The sequence below is a fragment of the Chanos chanos genome, chromosome 6 (genome assembly GCF_902362185.1).
Source record: "Chanos chanos chromosome 6, fChaCha1.1, whole genome shotgun sequence".
Classification (NCBI taxonomy): domain Eukaryota; kingdom Metazoa; phylum Chordata; class Actinopteri; order Gonorynchiformes; family Chanidae; genus Chanos; species Chanos chanos.
Window position 1 is genome coordinate 34,680,823 of NC_044500.1, and position 22,036 is coordinate 34,702,858.

Consider the following 22,036-nt stretch of genomic DNA (forward strand, 5'->3'; position numbering starts at 1 on the left):
GATATTCCTTTAGTTAATGACAATCAGAAATATACATACAAAAAAAGGTAAAATCTTCAAATGCACTGAAATCATTTGTTTGCCTACAGCCATATGAGAAAAAATACATATTTGTGTTTTGTATTACTGGGTAAAATATTTGACAATATGGAAAGCTTTCTTTTGATCTCTACACATCTAAATGAAAGTAAGGGTCTGGAAAACTCAGTGGCTTACAACATAGCAGCATTTACAGTGAATCAGTCAAGTGTTACTGGAGATTGACTAATTTCTTACTCCACATTTTTATAAAAATTCTAAAAAATAATGGGCACGGTAATGGCTGATCACATTTCAGTCTTTACGTAGTTCACAATGCTATCTAAGAGCTTCTGTGACGAGGGGAAGGTCAGCCAGCCTTTGTTGAAGAAGTTCATGATCCCATGAAAGCTATCTGTGATGTGTTCCCAGGTCACCTTCACTCCAAGGTCCTGCAGCCTTTTGCGGTAGAGAATCCCATCATCTCTAAGGACGTCATACTCACAGGTGAGGATAAAGGTGGGAGGTGAGCGGCGGACAACGTCATCTTCCGCTAGCAATGGTGAGATCTCCGGGTCTAAGCCCACTTTAATCATGTGATACACTTCGGCATCGTGACCTGTAACCACCTGAGGGTTGCTAGCCTGCCTTCTGAACTCAGGTGGAAGGTTATCTGGGGACAGCCACTTCCTGTAGTGCTGTTTTAGTTCAGGAGGAACGTGATTGCCTTCCAGCACATCCTGGCAAAGAGACACTTCCCCGTTGATGTACTGCAGGAAGTAGAATGCTGCTCGGCCCCGGAACAGTATGGGAATGGCATGGTTCTGCTGGTACGAGGGCAGGTTGAGATCAGCCATTTGCAGAGCTGGGTAGATAAGAATCTGGGCACAGGGAGAGAACGGATGCCCATCCTGTCGCTTTGCCAGTCGCTGGCACAGTGCGGCTGCCAGGTTTCCCCCTGCGCTATCCCCACCCACTGCCACTCTGCATGGGTCCACACCAAACTCTGCCTCAGCTACTGTGAAGAAGTGGCAGGTGGCAGCCTCACAGTCATCCAGGTGGGCAGGGTACCTGTGCTCTGGAGCTAGTCTGTAGCTGTTTGTGCAAAACAGAGAGAGGGCAACAAAATCAGCATAATATCTATTTTTCAGTTTTTGATACTTCAGCAATGGTACTATAACACGTTTTAAGTGGCAGACTTGCATGATTTGGATAAGCTAACATGTTTTGACAAGATTCATATGAGGAGACACAAAAGTTGCCAAGTTACCCAACAGACACAACTGTAGTTTCACTCTCCTTTGCAATGAATCTGCAAATTTCCTCATGAGTATCTGGGGAGATGCAAGATGGTGAATAGTGACATGAGCAGGAAAATACCAACACAGAGACAATCATGAAGACCAATGCTTTTTATCTCTCACCTATGCTTCCCACAACCCAGCCTCCACCATGAAAATACACCAGGCCTCTTCTCTTTCTGTCAGATGGTACAGTAGGCTCATACACACGCACTGGAACTAAAACATTGCGGCTTGATGAATTGGGTCTTTTCATCCATTTGAATTTGTGTGAACAAACCTCATGATAAAATGTTTTATACTACTGAGTTCCCATCATTTTTACTACCAATTCTTGAGGCACATGGAGTAATGCAGGGGTTACACAAGGAAACAGCATATTGTCCTTCTATGAACTGTTCCTTAAAAATAAAACATCCATAAAGAGTTAAAGAGTTATAACATGACTTATCTGGACTTTGTATCATCCCTTTCATGTTATTGAATAACTAGCCTGTTCTATGAAAACTGGAAGACAAATGAACTCTGATGGCTCTAATTAAATCAAACCTTATGATCTTTTTAGCAGAGGCTTTATCAGACTCCTAGGGACAAAGTGAAACTCCAAATTAAAATAGGTTGTAATATGAACTATAAATTTCATGTATTTCACTGGGGTAAATAATTACTTTCAAGAACATGACAGACTTCATCTGATTTGCTGAACAACATAAAAACATTTGTTAATACGTGTTTACCAAGCCATATGAATACTCACCAGAACTACTATACCTACATAAGAGCAATGAATCACATGTAGTTTTCTATAATTGGCAACTCCAGGAGGAATTTCTGAATTCATTAACTCAGAATACACAAGGCCAATAAGCAGCAGACAAAAAGCTGCAGCTAGCACAGCAAAGCCAAAGATCAAAATAAGGGTTGCAATATACATTATTGCTATAGCCTGGTTCGCACAAGGCGCAGTGGGGAGCACAAGACTAGAGGGAGGGAGAACAAGTTTCCCTATTCTTTTATATTGCAGGTGCAAGGTTATCTCCTGCCTTAGAAAAAGCTTCCGTCACGTCTCCTCTAACTGACCTGCCCAGGGGAGGGCTACTTATCGACCAATGTCAATAACGCATACAATGACTGAATGCCCTGCTATCTAACAGGTGGGTTTGCACATTGCAATCTGTTTTAAAAATTTCAACAAAATTTCAGGTCAAAACAAAAGTTTAAGTTGAATCCCCTTATAAATCCCTCAACGGGGAAATTTGACCTCTGCATTCTAACTCATCCGGACAGCGGCAAACACACGCACGCACAAACACACACACATACACTAAGAGTAGCGAGCTAATAAACACACACACACCCACGGCCGCAGCGCCCGGTGAGCAGTTGGGGGTCAGGTGCCCACCCCCCACCCCTCTTAATAATAAGCACCCTCCACTTTGCCTTCAGTCTTCCAGCACAGCTAACAATGTACTGAACATAACTATGTCGTCTAATCTAGATGATGAAGTTTTAAAATGAATAAACTATTAGTTTATTATTTTAGGACAACACATATACCTTCAAATCTCAATCATGCCATTAAATACTTAATCAGTCAATTACTTGCTATGTGCCATAATATCTATCAGCCTAAGACAATCATTCACATGTGAACTTTCACTGTCGATCTGTAGATGGCAGTGACACCCCAAGTGACAAAGCACAATGCTCACCATTCACCAAAGCAAGCAGGATACAATGTGTTATTAGGGGACTGCTGCTTGCAGATTTGGAAGAAATTGATATAAATGTATAATTATTTATTTGTTTAGAGGTACGCCTATGTAATTTTTGGCAACAGTTTAGCAAATGGATACCAGCAGATCCACAGAGGCAGTTTTCACTGCTAATATTATCTATAACTAGACAACCATTTACCCTTCTCAGAGAAGCTCTGGGCCATTTACATTACATTTTTGTACATGATCATGTGACATCTATTTTCTGTTTCTAATGGTGTCACACATTACAGCAAGATAAGATGTTCATCTACAGGAGAGTGTTGCACACCACCAGGTTTTCACTGTGACACAGCTGTAGCAGTAGTGACTACAGTAACCATAATGCGATGTGTCTTCCAAAGAACTCAGTAAACTGTTGTTGTTCATGTCCATGGTGTCCCGTCTCATTCATTATACATGGAGTCAGAAAATGAAAAAGAACTCAAAATCTCTGTGCTCTACTCTGCTATAAGCTGTGGATGTTTTGCTCAGTGAGTAGACACTTGGGGAGCAGCTTAGTGGCGAAAATAAGCACAGAAAACAGCGATGAGTGAAGGCAGAGAAAGCCAGTGAGTCTGCTTGAGTCCGCGAAGTGCTAGGCAACAGGGTCCAGCCAGATACATACAGGTGGCAGAGAAGATGAGGAACAACAGAGCGGCATAAAAGTCTTCCAGAACGTAAAACAATGGGGGGAAAGACGAAATGGCAGTGGCAGCTGTACAAGTATCACACCCAGAGCCATTTGACTTCTCAGATCTGTCAGAGTGGCCAAGATGGATCAGGCGATTTGAGAGATTTCATGTCGGATTAAAGGATTAAAGGAAAAACCCAAAGAATATCAGGTGAATTCGTTCCGTTATGCAATGAGAGATGCAGCAGGTGATATTTTTGGAGTTTTGCCAATGACTGATAAAAATATAAAAGCAATATGATGCGGTTAAAGCTGCATTTGAGCAACACTGTGTAGGAAAGCACAGGGTAATTTTTGAAAGAGCTCAGTTTAACATGAGATGTCAAGAGAGAGCAGAAGCATCCATCACAGCAGTGCACAACTTAGCGGAACATTGTAGCTTTGGAGTGCTTAAAGATGAACTCTTAAGAGACCGGATTGTGATTGGGATAATAGACAGGAGGTTGTCAGAGCAGCTTCAAATGGACTCAGAATAAACCCTTGCAAAGGCAATACAAAAAGTGAGACTGTTAAGAGACAACAGACAACACTGCACAGCAATGCAGTGGGAGGAGACCCCAAAACCAAAAAGTTTCAGCACACCAGACAAAAGACAAACAAAGGCCAAAAGTCAGACGCTCAAGGTGAAAAGGAGTGCAGCCAATGTGGAAAACGACACAGACATGCATGGAAAGACTGTCCAGCTAAAGATGTTAAATGTTGAAAGTGTCACAAGAAAAGCAATTATGCTATATGCTGTAGTCACACAAGGCCTGTCAGGCAGTGACGCTCAAGACTACACGTTCTTAGACTAAGTGGATTCACAGATTACAAGGCCATGGATGGAAAAATTTCATCTGAATGGGGAAGCCATTAATTTCAAGAATGACACGGGAGCAGATCAATAACAGAAACATGAGATGTCTTCAAACCAGAGCGTGATGGTAATCTGGGAAGACCACTTAAAGACTGTTTGGACCAGGTAGCAATCTACTGAATGTAAACAGCTGTGTATGTTGTGGCAGGACTGACATAACCCCTATTGGGAACCAGCAATAGAGGCCATGGGACTTGTACAGAGGGCTGATGAAGTGACAGTGACACAGACTGAGACAGACTTCAAGGCAGCATATCCAGCAGTGTTCCAAGGGCTTGGTAAGCTAAAAGAGCCATACCACATAGAACTGGAACAGGGGGCTACACCCTACACCCTCTCAACACCTAGATGGGTTCCTCTACCTCTGTTAGAGAAAGTGCACAAGGAATTGGGTAGAATGAAACACTTGGGGTCATATCATAAGTGACTGAATCAACAGCCTGGTGTTCCAGAATGGTTGTTGTTCCAAAACCAATGAAAGACAAGCTCAGGTTCTGTGTGGATCTCACACCACTTAATGCAGCAGTGAAGAGAGAACGCCACATTCTACCAGCAGTTGACCAAACACCCGCAATGATGTCAGAAGCAAAAGTTTTTTACAAAACTAGATGCTCAATCTAGATTATGGCAAATCCCATTAATGCCAGAGTCATGACCCCTCACTACCTTCATCACTCCTTTTCGGCGATACCTCGAGAGTTTTGAGGGCATGGTATGTCAAGCAGATGATGTGTTAGTGTATAGGTGGAACAGACAGGAACATGACCAAAGACTACTGCCACTGTCAAAATTGGCCAAAAATCACATTAGATTATTCATTGTAAAAAACACACATAGGTTCGAACCCTTTGAATATTTATTTTTGCGCATTACGTCCATACGAGGGAAAACCAATACAACGAGAGACATAACTACTTGTATAGGTATGTTTATTTCAACATAAACATATCTTTTAAAAGATCTACATACTTATAGACTACAAATTAAACAAATGAAATAATTAGGTTACGGTATATAGGACATTCAATGCTCCGAGTAAGCTGTGCCCTCAGGTTGCTAGTGCTGGAATGGTAAGTTAACTGTAGCTTACGTAGCTTGTATACAGGTTTATCTCGAGGTTCCACAATTTTGCCGTCTACTGACCAAAATCTGAAGTGTTTCCAAAATCAAATGTCTGTTTTTTGTAACAATCCGATTATATAATCGAAATTAGAATATTCATTGACAACAGTAAAGACTACATCATGTGCTACAGAAGATGCAGGACGAAGGCCTCACTCTGAGCGAGAAGTGTGAGTTCGCTAAGGGGCACATAATCTTCATCGGTCACAAGGTTTCTGCAAAAGGCATCTATCCAGATCTGAACAAAGTTAAAGCAATCCTACAAATGTCAGGGCCAACGTGTGGATGATGTACAGCGCCTTATGGGCATGACAAAGTATCTGACCAAGTTTGTGCCACAGTTGGCTACCGTTACCATGCCACAAACGGACCTACTGAGAGAGAAAAATGAGTTGGTGTGGGGAGAACCTCAACAGACTGCTGCTGAAAAGCTGAAAGAAGGACTGAGTTGACCAAAGGCTCTCGCTCAGTAATTGAACACAGCAGAGACCAAAGTAGCAGCAGACGCATCAGCATACGGAATAGGTGCTGTTCTCACACAGAAACAGACAGATGACACATGGAAACCTGTCACATACATCTAAAGAGGACTGACAGATACAGAGAAACACTACACGCAGATTGAGAAAGAAGCGCTAGCAGTAATGTGGGCATGCAAAAGACTAACCTCTTGCCTGCAGGGTCTGCACTACTGACAGACCACAAACCCCTGATCCCACTGCTGAGCACCAGAGGTTTGGATGATCGGCCACCCAGAGTTCTGAGGTTCAGTCTGAGACTCTTAAGATATAACTGTGACTGTGTTCACGTTGCAGGTAAAAATCTCATCACCGCAGACACATTTTCAAGAGCTCCAATGAGTGACAAAACAGTGGCACATTACTTACTGTCTAACAGAATGGCCAGAGAAACACAGACTGAGACCAGATGTTACACCCTACTGGCAGGTCAGAACTGAGCTATATATTGCAGGAGACCTTCTCATGGAAGGGGAGAGAATCGTTATACCTCAGGCAGGGTTTCTGCTAGGATTTTTTCTTGCTGGTCCGGTGTCCAGAAAGAATTTATTTTACTGGACAAATTTGATACTTACCGGTCACGTTTCAATAACGGTCCATGCTACAAATGCAAATATAATGTACACCTAGGCTGACGAAAGAACAACGACCTCACATCAGTTTGACTATTTAATGAAGAGTAATGGTTACGCAAAACGAACTGTAACGATTGAGCAAAACCTTAAACTTAGCCACTAAAATGCAGGCTATAATGAAACATCTGTAACCTGTAACATCTGTAGCTTGTTTATAAAAAGAAAAAAAAAAACCCTACGTGGCATCAACTGTGGCCTATAGGCTACTGGGCAGCATTTTATTTTCTCCTTTTTTTCGATTTGAAATCAAACGTGTCCAATGGTTCTTTGCAGCTTGCAATGCGCATAAGCCGTGTCACTCTCATACGTTTTGTATGAGCATTAATACCGGACATTTTGACTGGCTACTTTTTAATTTATCGTTTTTCTATAAATTTTACCGGGCAAAGACCGGTAATTACCATCTAATGGAAACCCTGACCTCAGATACTCAGGAAGGAGATAATGAATAAACTCCATGAGGGTCATCAAGGGATCTCCAAATGCCGTGCCAGAGCCCAGGAATCAGTATGGTGGCCAGGTATCTCTGCCCAGATCAGAGAGACAGTAGACAAATGTAAAATATGCTAGAAACACAGAACATAGTATAGAGAGCCACCACAGTCCCTGACCGTCTGTAACAAAAGGTGGGGATGGACTTGTTTGAGTGGTCAAAGGAGGCATAAGTTCCTGTTTATTGCAGATTTTTTTTCGAGATACATTGAGGTAGCAGAGCTCAGGGTCAAACTGTGGGGGAGGCTTTCCCTTGTCATGGATATCCAGAGACTGTAGTATCCGACAACAAGCCATAGTTCTCCTCAGAGACGTTCAGAACATTCGCACAAGAGAGCAGCTTCACACACATCACGAGCAGTCCTGAAATCAAATGGTGAGGCTGAATGTGCTGTTCAGATTGTCAAGAGTCTATGGAAAAAGGACACTGACCAAATCAGAGCACTACTGGCATACAGAGCCAGACATTGAAGGATGGGTTTTCACTAGTGCAGTTACTGATGGGAAGAAACCCACGCACATCGCGACCACAATCTTCAAGTAAGCTGGATCTTAAATGGCCGGAGTTGCAGGCTTTTTGCAGGAAGGATGGGGAAGAGAGGCGTATGCAAGCTGCACACTACAACATCCACCACCATTCCAGAACACTCCCAGAGCTAATCTCTGAACAGAAAGTGTGGATCACCACAGAGGAACGGTATTAAGAACTGCCAACATGCCAAAGTCATACTTGGTAGAGACTGACAGGGGTATTCTAAGGAGAAGCAGAATTCACCTTAGAGCCACAGGGAATCCAACTGAACAATCATCAGTCACTAGATCAAACTGTGTCTCAAGGCCTCCTGAGAAACTTGATTTATAAGTAAAAAGTGAATGTAACCTAAGTTCATAGGTAAGTAAAAAAAGACTTGTCAAAGTGATATAAAATAATTCCTAAATGTTAAAGAAAGGAGCCTTTACAGAGCTGTGTTAAAAGAATGGTTTATTTTGAAAAGTCTGTTGCTGAGCTAAAAAGAGGTGGTGTAGCAGTAGAGACTACAGTGCCCATAATGCAATGTAAGTGTCTTCGGAAGAACTCAGTAAATTGTTATCGTTCATCTAATTTCTGCATGAATAAACAACATGAATACTACCAATGAGTCAAAATGTATAGTAAATTATGTTTATGTGAACAATAGCCTATGAGACAATCAGAAACATACATACAAAAAAAGGTAAAATCTTCAAATGCACTGAAATCATTTGTTTGCCTACAGTCATATGAGAAAAAATACATATTTGTGTTTTGTATTAATGGGTAAAATATTTGACAATATGGAAAGCTTTCTTTTGATCTCTACACATCTAAATGAAAGTAAGGGTCTGGAAAACTCAGTGGCTTACAACATAGCAGCATTTACAGTAAATCAGTCAAGTGTTACTGGAGATTGACTAATTTCTTACTCCACATGTTTATAAAAATTCTAAAAAATAATGGGCACGGTAATGGCTGATCACATTTCAGTCTTTACGTAGTTCACAATGCTATCTAAGAGCTTCTGTGATGAGGGGAAGGTCAGCCAGCCTTTATTGAAGAAGTTCATGATCCCATGAAAGCTATCTGTGATGTGTTCCCAGGTCACCTTCACTCCAAGGTCCTGCAGCCTTTTGCGGTAGAGAATCCCATCATCTCTAAGGACGTCATACTCACAGGTGAGGATAAAGGTGGGAGGTGAGCGGCAGACAACGTCATCTTCCGCTAGCAATGGTGAGATCTCCGGGTCTAAGCCCACTTTAATCATGTGATACACTTCGGCATCGTGACCTGTAACCACCTGAGGGTTGCTAGCCTGCCTTCTGAACTCAGGTGGAAGGTTATCTGGGGACAGCCACTTCCTGTAGTGCTGTTTTAGTTCAGGAGGAACGTGATTGCCTTCCAGCACATCCTGGCAAAGAGACACTTCCCCGTTGATGTACTGCAGGAAGTAGAATGCTGCTCGGCCCCGGAACAGTATGGGAATGGCATGGTTCTGCTGGTACGAGGGCAGGTTGAGATCAGCCATTTGCAGAGCTGGGTAGATAAGAATCTGGGCACAGGGAGAGAACGGATGCCCATCCTGTCGCTTTGCCAGTCGCTGGCACAGTGCGGCTGCCAGATTTCCCCCTGCGCTATCCCCACCCACTGCCACTCTGCATGGGTCCACACCAAACTCTGCCTCAGCTACTGTGAAGAAGTGGCAGGTGGCAGCCTCACAGTCATCCAGGTGGGCAGGGTACCTGTGCTCTGGAGCTAGTCTGTAGCTGTTTGTGCAAAACAGAGAGAGGGCAACAAAATCAGCATAATATCTATTTTTCAGTTTTTGATACTTCAGCAATGGTACTATAACACATGTTTTAAGTGGCAGACTTGCATGATTTGGATAAGCTAACATGTTTTGACAAGATTCATATGAGGAAACACAAAAGTTGCCAAGTTACCCGACAGACACAACTGTAGTTTCACTCTCCTTTGCAATGAATCTGCAAATTTCCTCATGAGTATCTGGGGAGATGCAAGATGGTGAATAGTGACATGAGCAGGAAAATACCAACACAGAGACAATCATGAAGACCAATGCTTTTTATCTCTCACCTATGCTTCCCACAACCCAGCCTCCACCATGAAAATACACCAGGCCTCTTCTCTTTCTGTCAGATGGTACAGTAGGCTCATACACACGCACTGGAACTCCAGCAAAGGTCAAGTCTTTAATGCGTAACCCAGGGGGAGGTGGTGTTTTTCGTACTGTCATATAGCCTGTGACCCTGCGGCTGAATTTTACTTGATCACAGATACCAAGTCGTTCCAAGATTCGACCCTATGTGTAGTTGGGACACAGTGTTGAAGAATTAACAATAATCATTTTGGATTTAAATATTGCAGCTTGATGAATTGGGTCTTTTCATCGATTTGAATTTGTGTGAACAAACCTCATGATAATGTTTCATAATACCATTTTATACTATCAAATAAAATGCCTTGCACAATTATGTAGCCTATTTTCATATGCAAATCTGAAAAATTCACTTCATTCCTACAATTCTTGAGGCACATGGAGTAATGCAGGGGTTATACAAGGAAACAGCATATTGTCCTTCTATGAACTGTTCCTTAAAAATAAAACATCCACAAAGAGTTATAACATAACTTATCTGGACTTTGTATCATCCCTTTCATGTTATTGAATAACTAGCCTGTTCTATGAAAACTGGAAGACAAATGAACTCTGATGGCTCTAATTTAATCAAACCTTGTGCTCTTTTTAGCATGGGCTTTATCAGACTCCTAGGGACAAAGTGAAACTCCAAGTTAAAATAAGCTCTAAAATGAACTATAATTTTCATGTATTTCACTGGGGTAAATAATTACTTTCAAGAACATGACAGACTTCATCTGATTTGCTGAACAACATAAAAACATTTGTTAATACGTGTTTACCAAGCCATATGAATACTCACCAGAACTGCTATTCCTACATAGAGGCAATGAACCACATGTAGTTTTCTATAATTGGCAACTCCAGGAGGAATTTCTGAATTCATTAACTCAGAATACACAAGGCCAATAAGCAGCAGACAAAAAGCTGCAGCTAGCACAGCAAAGCCAAAGATCAAAATAAGAGTTGCAATATACATTATCGCTATAGCCTGGTTCGCACAAGACGCAGTGGGGAGTACAAGACTAGAGGGAGGGAGAACAAGTTTCCCTATTCTTTTATATTGCAGGTGCAAGGTTATCTCCTGCCTTAGAAAAAGCTTCCGTCACGTCTCCTCTAACTGACCTGCCCAGGGGAGGGCTGCTTATCGACCAATGTCAATAACGCATACAATGACTGAATGTCCTGTTACCTAACAGATGGGCTTGCACACTGCAGTCTCTCACTCCCTCATTATCCAAGCCACTTATCCTAATTAGGGTTGCAGGGGTTGCTGGAGTCTATCCCATTGGGCGAAAGGCGGGGAAACACCCTGAACACCAGTCCATTGAAGTCAAAATTTCAACAAAATTCCAGGTCAAAAGAAAAGTTTTAGGTTTAAGTTGAATCCCTTTATTAATCCCTCAACGAGGAAATTTGACCTCTGCATTTTAACCCATCCAGAGAGCGGTGAACACACACCCACACACTAAGAGCAGTGAGCTAATAAGCACACAAACACTAGGGACAGTGATCACACACCCACAACCTGAGCAGTGGGCAGCCATAGCTGCAGCACCCGGTGAGCAGTTGGGGTTTGATGCTCTGCTCGAGGGCACTTCAACCATGCATACCGAGGGAGGGGAAAGCGCTATTCGTTCACACACACACGGCCACATAAAGCAAACAAAACAAAAAACTTGGTTATTTAGCAACAATCTAGCATTTAGAAGGTATCATACATAACTTACAGAGATATCATGTGTATATGCATGACAATACTTGCATGATACACTGTTTTTTTATTATTACTGAGGGAACTGTTTAAGGCTAAAACAATACACATAGTGTGTCTTTATGTTTACATGTAGTATGTCCAGTGGATAACAATAAGCACTCTCCACCTTGCCCTCAGTCTTCCAGTTAACAATGTACTGTACATAAACATGGGTTCCAATCTGGATGATGAAGTTTTAAAATGAATAAACTATTAGTTTATTATTTTAGGACAACATATATACCTTCAAATCTCAATCATGCCATTAAATACTTAATCATTCTATTACTTGCTATGTGCCATAATATCTATCAGCCGAAGACAATCATTCACATGTGAACTTTCACTGTCGATCTGTAGATGGCAGTGACACCCCAAGTGACAAAGCACAATGCGCACCATTCACCAAAGCAAGCAGGATACAATGTGTTATTAGGGGACTGCTGCTTGCAGATTTGGAAGAAATTGATATAAATGTTTATTTATTTGTTTGTTTAGAGGTACGCCTATGTAATTCTTGGCAACAGCTTAGCAAATGGGCACCAGCAGATCCACACAGGCAGTTTTCATTGCTAACATTATCTACAACTAGACAACCATTTACCCTTCTCAGAGAAGCTCTGGGCCATTACTAAGAAGCTGAACACAGTACAAAGCAACCATTGTGAGGATGTTTTTAAACCCTTTCCAGTTCCTGCAATGTCCTCCATTCAGCTTCACCCAGTAAAAGCAGGGGCCAAAGCCAAAAATCACAGACTGGAATCTCTTCACCGGAGAGGATTTACTGTATTAGTCGAAGAGGCATTCACAAAGGTCCACACACCATGGAGATTCTGCGGCCAAAAGAATCATGGCTGTGCCCCTGTAACAAGTTCACTTACGTTCATTTTTTCAGAATAGGCTCATGGCAAGCAAACATGAGAGCTCACACAGTTGTACATTTAATGCCTTTTTAAGGGTAAGTTTGCATGTGAGAAAATTTCACGAACGTCTTTATTAGGACATTTTGCATTTTTCGTTAATAGTGATGTTGGTCCCCAACATCTGAAATGTCAAATAAAAAATTCTATTGAAAGTAAAATAGCAGTCATCTGAATTCTAAGCCTTATCATAAATCCCAGAATACCAGTTTCGATTAAATGTTCGCATGAAACGGCACAATGTCTTTCTATGTTTTTGCACATGCTATAGGACTGCCTTCAGCGTTTGAACTGGGAATCAGCAATGAGTTTTATTTGTTGGCTACTATTGTAGCTATAAAAGAAGAAATAAGAGTAAGACGTTGCGCGAAAAATGTTAATGACTTGTCACCTGACTAAAATTGTATAGCACGAATGAAGTGTCACAGTGCCATTATTACCTGTTTGAAATATGATACTTTTTTGGGTCGACACAAATTCGCCCTGTCAAACCGGTTCGAAGAAACATTACAACACGCATCACCCTGTCAGTCCACTGTTTTCTCCAGATCATGCTGCCACTTGTCTAATGTGCAACTGGAAGACATTGCCTCAAAATATTGCGTAATGCAAACAAACTTCAAAATATCAACTTTGACTGAATTGAGGCTGCGAAGTATTGATTACTGTAAATTAGTTTATTGTCAATGGTAGGCCTATAAACGGAGAAGAAGACAATCGTCACCCTATATTTCAATATCATTTCAAACTGTGTTAATGACGTAGAAGATCGAAAAATGTGACTTTTGATAACCTAAAGAGAAAACATGGGAGACATGGAAAGCGTGACTACACTTGAACGAGCTACAGAATTGCCAGTGGCGGTGTTTCTGGGGGAGGGGACATAGGCGGCTGAAAACAACCACTCAGAAGAAACTCAGTAAAGCAATATTCGTAAGCACAAGCTGTCAGTCAGGATTAATCGTCTTTTTAAGAGTCCTGTCAGAGCGGAGTAGCCTTGCGACTGTGAGGTTCAACTAGTCCTCTTGAACAGTGACTAGTGGCGATAACTTAAGGTATTCATCACTGGCACTGTAAGCGCATTAAGGTTCGCACTTGCAGCAGTCATTGGGTGCTTTGTGAGAACACATCATCGTGTTCCCTTATTTTGTGTACGTGCTAGTTCAGAGTTCCAAGCTTACAGAAAATAAGATCGACTACACGAGACAAGGGAACTGAATCATAGCCCCGCACAACTGAAATCGGCTGCGCACGAAAGCTTGTGTTCTGCCACGGCATGGACAATGGTGGACGGCACTCGCTGTTCTGAAGGAGGAATTTGATGCATGACTCGCTTGACATGATACATTTTTAATTTTGCTTCAACTTCCACTGAAATCAAGAGGAGAAAACTCTCATTTTTAAAACAAATTACCTGTGAACGACGATTTTGTGTTCAGCTTATCCAGGTACTGTCTGAAATGTATCTGAAGGCTGTAGGTGCTGTGATCCTGCTACCTATCCAGATTCTTTATTACATTATCAAGGCAGGCGTGTGTTTCTTGCTACCGAGTAAACGGAAGAGCCTGACTGGGGAAGTGGTGCTGATCACAGGCGGCGGAAGAGGCATCGGTCGTCACCTGGCAAAAGAATTTGCCAAACAAGGGGCTAAAAAGGTAAAGATTTTTTTGTTCTTTTTGATTACGCTGAGTTAAAAGCTGTAAAAGGCTGGGGTAACCAATATGTTTTGGAGGCTAGTACTATAACTACCTGTTGAGTATATTAATGACATCAGTTGTCAGCTTCATTCACTGATGTGGGGAAAAAATCAGTTTTCAGTTAAGTAATTATTACAACAAATATTCAAATATCAACGTTAAATTTTGTCTTCAGACCGAAGACACTTCACCCAGTGCCCAGCCACCAAAAAACAATTTTCAGAAGATGGTGAATTTGTCTTGTATTCACAGGAGCATCAGTCACATTGTTTTTCTTTATCAATTTTAAAATCTCCTCACCCATACACACAGAAACATTTTGTTTTTGTGTTTTGAATGTGTTTGTTGTGCCCTGAGGCCCTCCTCAGATTTACAAAACACAATATTCTGCCAATATTAAACACATAAATATTTTCTATGTATTTTAGAAACAATGGCTGGTTGTGTTGCTCTTAAACGTATCAATGTATAGATCATAGCTTCTGACTGATCAATAAGAAAACAGAAGTGTTCAGTGTCTGGTTCAGATAGAGCAGCTGACTGCATCAATAAATGCTTCCTCAAATATTTGATCACTAGTGCAATATGAACAGTTTGTCCTTCTTCCATGTTAAGATGATGACAGAGTAATGGCCTAGTCAGGCTTGCACAGGTCATTTTTAGCAAAATCTGAAAAACAGTGACAAAAAGAAGATCAATGTTACTCATTTTAGGTAGGCTCATCTAAAAATGCATTGTCATTACAGAAGTCCTCAAAAAAGCTCTCTTAGTGCGGTGGTCCCAAGATCTATAATGATTTGATATATTATGCCTTATTTGACTGCATAAGATAATTGTTTTCTGGGCGTTAGTTGGGTATCTGTGCCTTTGTTCTTGTCAAGCAGGGTCTGACAGCACTTTGAGGGTATGCAATGAGTGAGAAATTCAAGTGGAGGGAGGAAATGTGGCAGCTGCCTCACCCATCTTTAACATGCTTCCAAGGGGCTTATAAATAGCCTCAGTGCCCCAACTCCCAACAAAGTCAGTTTAGCAGGCCCTTGTGACAACAATGGTGGTGTTATTTAACTGGGTCTGTGTTTTCTGCTCGACAAAAACTTTGGCTCTTGGTACAGAGTAAATAATTCATCCCAGGTTTTGAAAGCACAGCTCAAAAACCGCAAACTATCTCTCTGCGGATATTTAATGGTGTTGCTATCTCTAAAAATAACTGAAAATCAACTGGCATGGAGGACAGTGCTAGAATCATGCTGAATTGACAGTTCATTTTAACAACTAATTGTTAGCTCCTTCTTCCCCCTCTTGTCCTCGACATCATCCCCAGGCAAAAACCTATGGAGAGGCAACATTGCAGAGGCCTTTCTTTACAAATACATGACAAAGGAAACTAGCATGCTTGTCAGCTTGGCATTGTTTGTCATTGTCAAGGTGTGAAGGCTTTGGAAGCAACACCTGTGAAATCCACCTCACAATTACCTTAGTCCTAAGAAATGCTAAGGAGGGTCAGATATATCCCATAAATATGCTTCCAGAGGATTCTGAATGACAGCTGCCGGCTCCAGATAGGGAATCACTTACTTGGTAGTACAATTTGCCATTTCATGTGTGTATATGTATATTGACTACAGGAAATTCAACATTTTAGTGGATAAAACCTTCAGAATCCCCAGTGCTAACCTGAATTTTGAGCATTTTAGGCAAGCGCTTTTAAGTATGTAACTCAGGAAGCATTGTGGAGAAAGCCTCCTAGCGTATTCAATTATATAGTACTGGTTATTACCACACAATAATGCACTTACCTTGATACATATTATCTGACACAGCTGTACCTAATCAACATGACAAACATGTCAAAGTAGTCTAAGGTCAGCAATGAGGTGATACAGAAGCGAGCTCTATGTAAATTGCTGTATGTGTTTGTGTGTGTGTGTGTTAAGGAGAAAATTGGGGGAGGGAAGCAGGGAGCAAACTGTTCCCAGCTGGGCAGTGCCCTGTGGCTGACCCTGCTGTCTCCGTACTAATTAGACAGCGGCAGGCGACTGCCTCCTGAACTCCCCATGCCCCCTATAAGCACCCCCCCACCCCCACCCCACCCCCCAAATCCCTCACTGCCCCATTACCATTATATGGGGGGATGAGAATACGCTTCTTTCTGACAAAGGTGAGCCCTGTAGTTTCTTCACAATAGTTTAAGCTTTATGAATCTTTCTCCAACAGGTTGGCCTAGTTAACGTACAGTCCTGTTTATCTGAAGAGGTGAAAACCATGGTTTGGAGGATTGAGGGACTATGAGCCATCAGTTGCAAAAAGCTGACAGCAACCTATTGAAAAATGTTTCTTTAAGAGTCAGAAGGTGTATGTCCTCATAGGGAAGGTTTACATACAGTCTGATTGCTCTTGACATTTACATATTAGGTGCTAATGCAACTCAATCACAAGTTGCTTACTCTGAGGAGTTTGTGTGATAAGGCTTAGCTAATGTGTGCAGGAGAATGACATAACAGGATTATGCTGGATACCACCTTGTGAACTCTTACTTTAAAGAAAACACCAAGTTCATTTTAAAATCTTATTAAGGGTCTTTAGGTTTAATGTAAACCTTTTTAATGACTATCCCTGTGGCTATGCAAATAGAGATCACACATCATACCAAACTAAGTTTTAATCATACTGCTGATAAAAACTGTCTGTTTCTCTTGTTCATGTCCTAATGAACTCAGCCCTTTGTGGAACCATGTGTCCCTCTTCTGTCCCTCTTCTCTTAAGTTTGCTACTTAGGAATGTATAATCTTACACCAATATTAAATTAAAACTGAATATCAAGTCTCTTTTGCTAAGGCCCGTATAGTTGGTTTATGTAATGTATGAGTTTCTACACAGTGATAAAGTCATTGGGCTCCTCTCTCATTAGGTAAATGTTCAATGTGCACAGAAGGGAAAAAGGGACTTTAAAAAGTGACGACAGTGCCTTTTGTATGTGTGCATGTGTGTAAGTGTGTGTGCGAATGTTCATCTGTGGGTATAGGGTGGGAAAAATCTGTCTTGCAGAGAACCCGCACAATTAAACTGCAAAATTGACAAAGAATGGAATTGCTCTCTTGAGAACAAATGACAGTATGACCAAGGGTGAAAACTCCGATAAGCTCTTACTTGCACCACAGCAAAATAATTGGAACAATTACAGGCAGCAGCAGAAAATCATGGCTAAAGTAATGTGTTCCATTCCTCAGCACTAATCAGCAAGCAGTGTCAATGGATTACTTAACAGTTCAGTGCCATGCAATCAGTTTTGCTATTACAGAGCCTTCCTACAAGTGAGAGAAACAGATTTAGGTGAAAATTTCACCATTCACTCCTCCAGAGATAGTCTTTTCACATATTAGTGACAGAAAAGCAATTTAGAGTGAGAGGTCAGGGATGACTCCACTAAACACCTAGGCACAGATGTGTCCCAAATACACAGTAATATTTTTATTTTAAAGGTAGAATTAATCAGTGCCAAACCTTGCTCTTAACTCTTACACACACACACACACACACACACAAAAAGAGCACTGTTGTCAAATTCTTGGAGCAGAAAATGACTTGGTACATATGCCCAGCAGGCCGTGTAATCTCCCAGAGAATGTGTTCGAGAGATGAGGAGACCTCATCCCTGATTTCATTACCTTTCCCTGACCCCTGAGACTGACAGATCTAATTGCCCAATCATTGCCCCCTATGTTCTCTGCCCAGGCCAATCCATTCTCACAGTCATCTCTCTTAATCCTCCTCCAAAGTATGTGTGGCCTGCTAAAAACAAGCTCTCTGTTACCTTAATGAAAGGCACTCTTCTCCTCCATGGATGTCATGCACCAAATTGGAAAATACATTTCCTAAAAACACTGAGACACTCTTACCTAACTGTATATTTATATAGTTCACACTCAGAGTGGTATCAGAAGATGAGAATGCCCTTTTCTGCACATATGCACAACTATGTCACATTTCTCCCTTTCCCTGTAATGGGCCTCAGTGTGCTTTAGGGATATTCTGACCTTGGAAATGTTCTTATAACCTTCCCCAGTGCCTGCTTTTCAATCCTGGATTTACTATCAGGCTTTGCCCGAGTGTGTAAAGTAGTTTGTCTTGGGGGCTGTACTAATCAACTGTTCGACCTCTCAGACAGAAATGTGAAACAGGCATACCTTCATTTCTGACTTTGAAAGACAAGTTGCTGCACCTCAGCTGATTTAGGTGTATCATGTACTTGGTGTGAAAAGGCAATCTATTACTGTGTGCTTCATATACAATTATTATTTAGAAGAATCCATAAAATTGAGTTAGTCACTGGCAGTCAAAATACATTAGAATTCCATGTAGCAATATAATAAAATGTACCAGAGCCCTTATGAATACCTTTGATTAGCATTGAAGTCTAGGATCTTTCAGACTGGTCTGCAAGGATCCTCAAATTGGCATGATTGCCAAAATACAGCAGAAGAGCTTGTAATATTCCACTGTTATGAACTGCTATGTTGGATGCCTCTCATATTTAATAGGTTATACTGCTTTGTGATGCTTCTTTGATTTTATCTAAGTTCTGAGTCTGTATTGGTCCATCTGAGAGAGTGAGTGTTACCTAGAATTACATTGGGACACTGAAAAATTAACAGAAACAAACATAGCACATTGTTTTCTATCATAAAACAACAATGACATTTCAATCAGTAACAAATACATTTTGTACTAAAGCAAAGTACTTCAGTCTTTGTATCTTATGATCAAGATTGCTTTAGTGTCTGGTGAAGCATTTCAAAACAGGTGAATTCATATCTCTTTGACCCTTCACCTCTGTTTCTTGTGTCATTCAGCTGATCCTTTGGGGACGCACTGAGAAATGTCTGAAGGAGACGTGTGAGGAGATCAACCTCTCAGGGACAGAGTGCCATTATTTTCTCTGTGACGTGGCCAACCGAGAGGAGGTATACAAGCAAGCGAAGGTGGTCAGAGAAAAGGTAAATATAATGAACTTAAATACTGAAAAGTATAGTCCCTGAAATAATCCATTTGGATGAGATGAGCCTTCAACAGAATCTCTGAAGGCTTTTTTTCACTCTGCCCGTACCCTCCTCCCAACCAGTGTTGGCTCAGGTTCAGCCCCCCCGCTCTCCACCTCCACATCTTGGATATAGATTACACTTCACTTGAAATGTCTGGATAAGATAAGAGCCTGCAATATGGCTGTCTGTCAGCACAGTTGGTACTAGGAGATTTGTCATAAAAGAAGAAAAAAGATAAATTCTTGTGGAAAAAATGTACATCTCACAGGTGGTCTTTCTTATTTGTGTGGCAGGTGGGAGATGTTACCATTCTTGTGAACAATGCAGCAGTGGTGCACGGGAAGAGTTTGATAGACAGTGACGATGATGCCCTTCTGAAGTCACAGCACATCAATACAATGGGGCAGTTTTGGGTAAGTCCAGAGAGACAGAGAGAGACATGTCAAATAGCTATTATGTCTCTGACAGCCGTTTCTTGTGCAGAATGTAGACATGAAAAGTCTTGGGGGCTCCCAGGGGTGCGCCAGTCTGAGGAGAAGAAAAGGGAAATTCCAGTTTATGGGTTCTTTTCTTGAGCACTTGAAAAATCTGAAAGAGTTGCAGGGCCTCTCAAAAACCTGAGGGATCTGCTCTTTCCTTTGACTTGAGATCAAAAAGCCTTATCATGAGCTGGAAAACTTGTGGGCATCTGTTTTATAAATAGAAACCTCAGCTATAGTGGCAGCACTCTGATATGATTTCCCAGTCTGCGTTCCAAGAACTTCCAGGAGATCCCATACATTCAACTCTGCTCTCTCTGTGCTTTTTCCCTACGCAGACTACAAAGGCTTTCCTTCCACGCATGCTGGAGCTGCAGAATGGCCATGTGGTCTGTGTGAATTCTATCTTATCACAGTCACCCATCCCTGGTGCTATTGACTACTGCACGTCCAAGGCTTCTTCACTGGCCTTCATGGAGAGCTTGACCCTGGGTCTGCTGGACTGCCCTGGAGTCAGCTGTACAACTGTGCTTCCCTTCCACACCAACACTGAGATGTTTCAGGGCATGAGAGTAAGGTGAGATGGCCTATCTGCTTGCAGTATAATTTAGACAAAAGAAGACCCATGTGAGCAGAATGAACATGTGTCCTGACCTTACATCTGTCTATGTGCTCTGCAGATTCCCTAAACTCTTTCCACCACTTAAGCCGGAAGTGGTGGCCCACCGAACCGTTGACGCTGTCAGAACCAACACAGCTTTTGTCCACCTACCATGGACCATGCATGCCCTTGTTATACTCAAAAGGTACTGTTGTGTCAAAATTATCATGTTTTAGCAACATTTGTTCACAGATCCAATTTTTTTTTTTTTTCAAAACATTGTTTTCTTTAAAATGTGAACTTCATTTTTGTGCCTTTCTCATACAACAGCATCTTACCACAGAGTGCCCTCGAGGAAATTCACAAGTTCTCAGGAAGCTATACCTGCATGAATACATTCAAAGGACGGACATAGGAAGCATTGATGCTTCACAGGAGTTTCCAGTGTGCATACGTCTCAAAGAAGCTACAGCACCATTGTGAGCTCTGTAATATGGACCAACAATGGGAAAATTCCTGAATACACAAAGGAGTTCCTCCAGTGGTGTTCCTGCAGACACTTTTAATTGAGATCCATACAAATGGATGTCATGGCATACTGCAGTGCAGTGAATGATGCTCAAACCTAGGGACTGGCCGGTCATTTTTGACCTCCATGTGTTGTTGGATGAACTTTGAATGATTTACACATGTTGAGCTCAGCCTTTGCAAGAACAGTCCCACTCGTTTGTGTTCCAGTTATGTACATGTTTGTTTTGTTTTGTTTTTTTAACAATTTCTTTTAAATAAAAAACTTACTAATGTCATTGTACATTCAACATTTGAATAAAATGCAGTTTTAAAAGTGAGGATGCTTTGCGGTGTGTTAAATAGTAGTCATGAATCCTGATGGACTCACACATACTGGTTTTATGCTGTAAAACTTCCATCAGACAGGGTGTGTGACTCTTCAGTAGACATGATGACACTGCAGCTTGGCCAGCTATGAACTCATAGCCAGAACAGAAGGGGGTGATGAGGGCGTGTGTGGCCCCACAGAACATGTACCACAGAGGTCTTCACAGTCAGTGAACTGGAGGGGGAGTCTGTACGCCTTTCACGCCAACACAAAACAATCTGGCCTTGACCTGTCTCACTGGCACGTGTGCTGGTTTGCTTCCCTGTCAGAAGTACTTACAGTTTTTTCAGCCACTGGAAGAGCTATAATTAACCAGCATGTGAAACCTTCAGTGCCGCATGATCCCTCAAAATGTTCATCGTGCATTTTCTCTGTGGGCGACCGTTATTTTAAGCAACCACTTCAACTGGCTTTATCTTTTCTTGCTTAAGGCAGCACCTTTCAGGATTTGGACTTTGCCCAGAGCACACTTATGTGGAAGATTAGGCAGGGAAAATTACTGTGCTTATTCAGAGGCCACTTTATGACTAGCTAGAAATATTTAACTACAGATCCATCAGATTACTGTTTGCTGTGGG

The 22,036-nt window shown here is 41.6% G+C and overlaps 2 protein-coding genes and 1 pseudogene across 2 annotated transcripts; 1 reads left to right on the forward strand and 2 right to left on the reverse strand.

Moving 5' to 3' along the window:
- Positions 1-19: 19 nt before the first annotated feature.
- On the reverse strand, positions 20-2,253 carry LOC115814218 (arylacetamide deacetylase-like 4; annotated as a pseudogene).
- Positions 2,254-8,362: 6,109 nt separating this feature from the next.
- Positions 8,363-11,098, reverse strand: aadacl4 (arylacetamide deacetylase-like 4). Its single transcript, XM_030778550.1, has 4 exons — positions 10,871-11,098; positions 10,005-10,230; positions 9,851-9,914; positions 8,363-9,673 (listed from the first exon to the last, which is right to left on the reverse strand). Exons 1-4 carry the CDS (start codon positions 11,045-11,047, stop codon positions 8,887-8,889), a joined length of 1,254 nt encoding a protein of 417 aa, XP_030634410.1. The 5' UTR covers positions 11,048-11,098; the 3' UTR covers positions 8,363-8,886.
- Positions 11,099-13,727: 2,629 nt separating this feature from the next.
- dhrs3b (dehydrogenase/reductase (SDR family) member 3b) lies at positions 13,728-21,333 on the forward strand. The gene is made up of 6 exons (XM_030776958.1): positions 13,728-14,399; positions 19,292-19,435; positions 19,774-19,893; positions 20,298-20,536; positions 20,640-20,765; positions 20,891-21,333. Exons 1-6 carry the CDS (start codon positions 14,205-14,207, stop codon positions 20,973-20,975), a joined length of 909 nt encoding a protein of 302 aa, XP_030632818.1. The 5' UTR covers positions 13,728-14,204; the 3' UTR covers positions 20,976-21,333.
- The last annotated feature ends 703 nt before the right edge of the window (positions 21,334-22,036 follow it).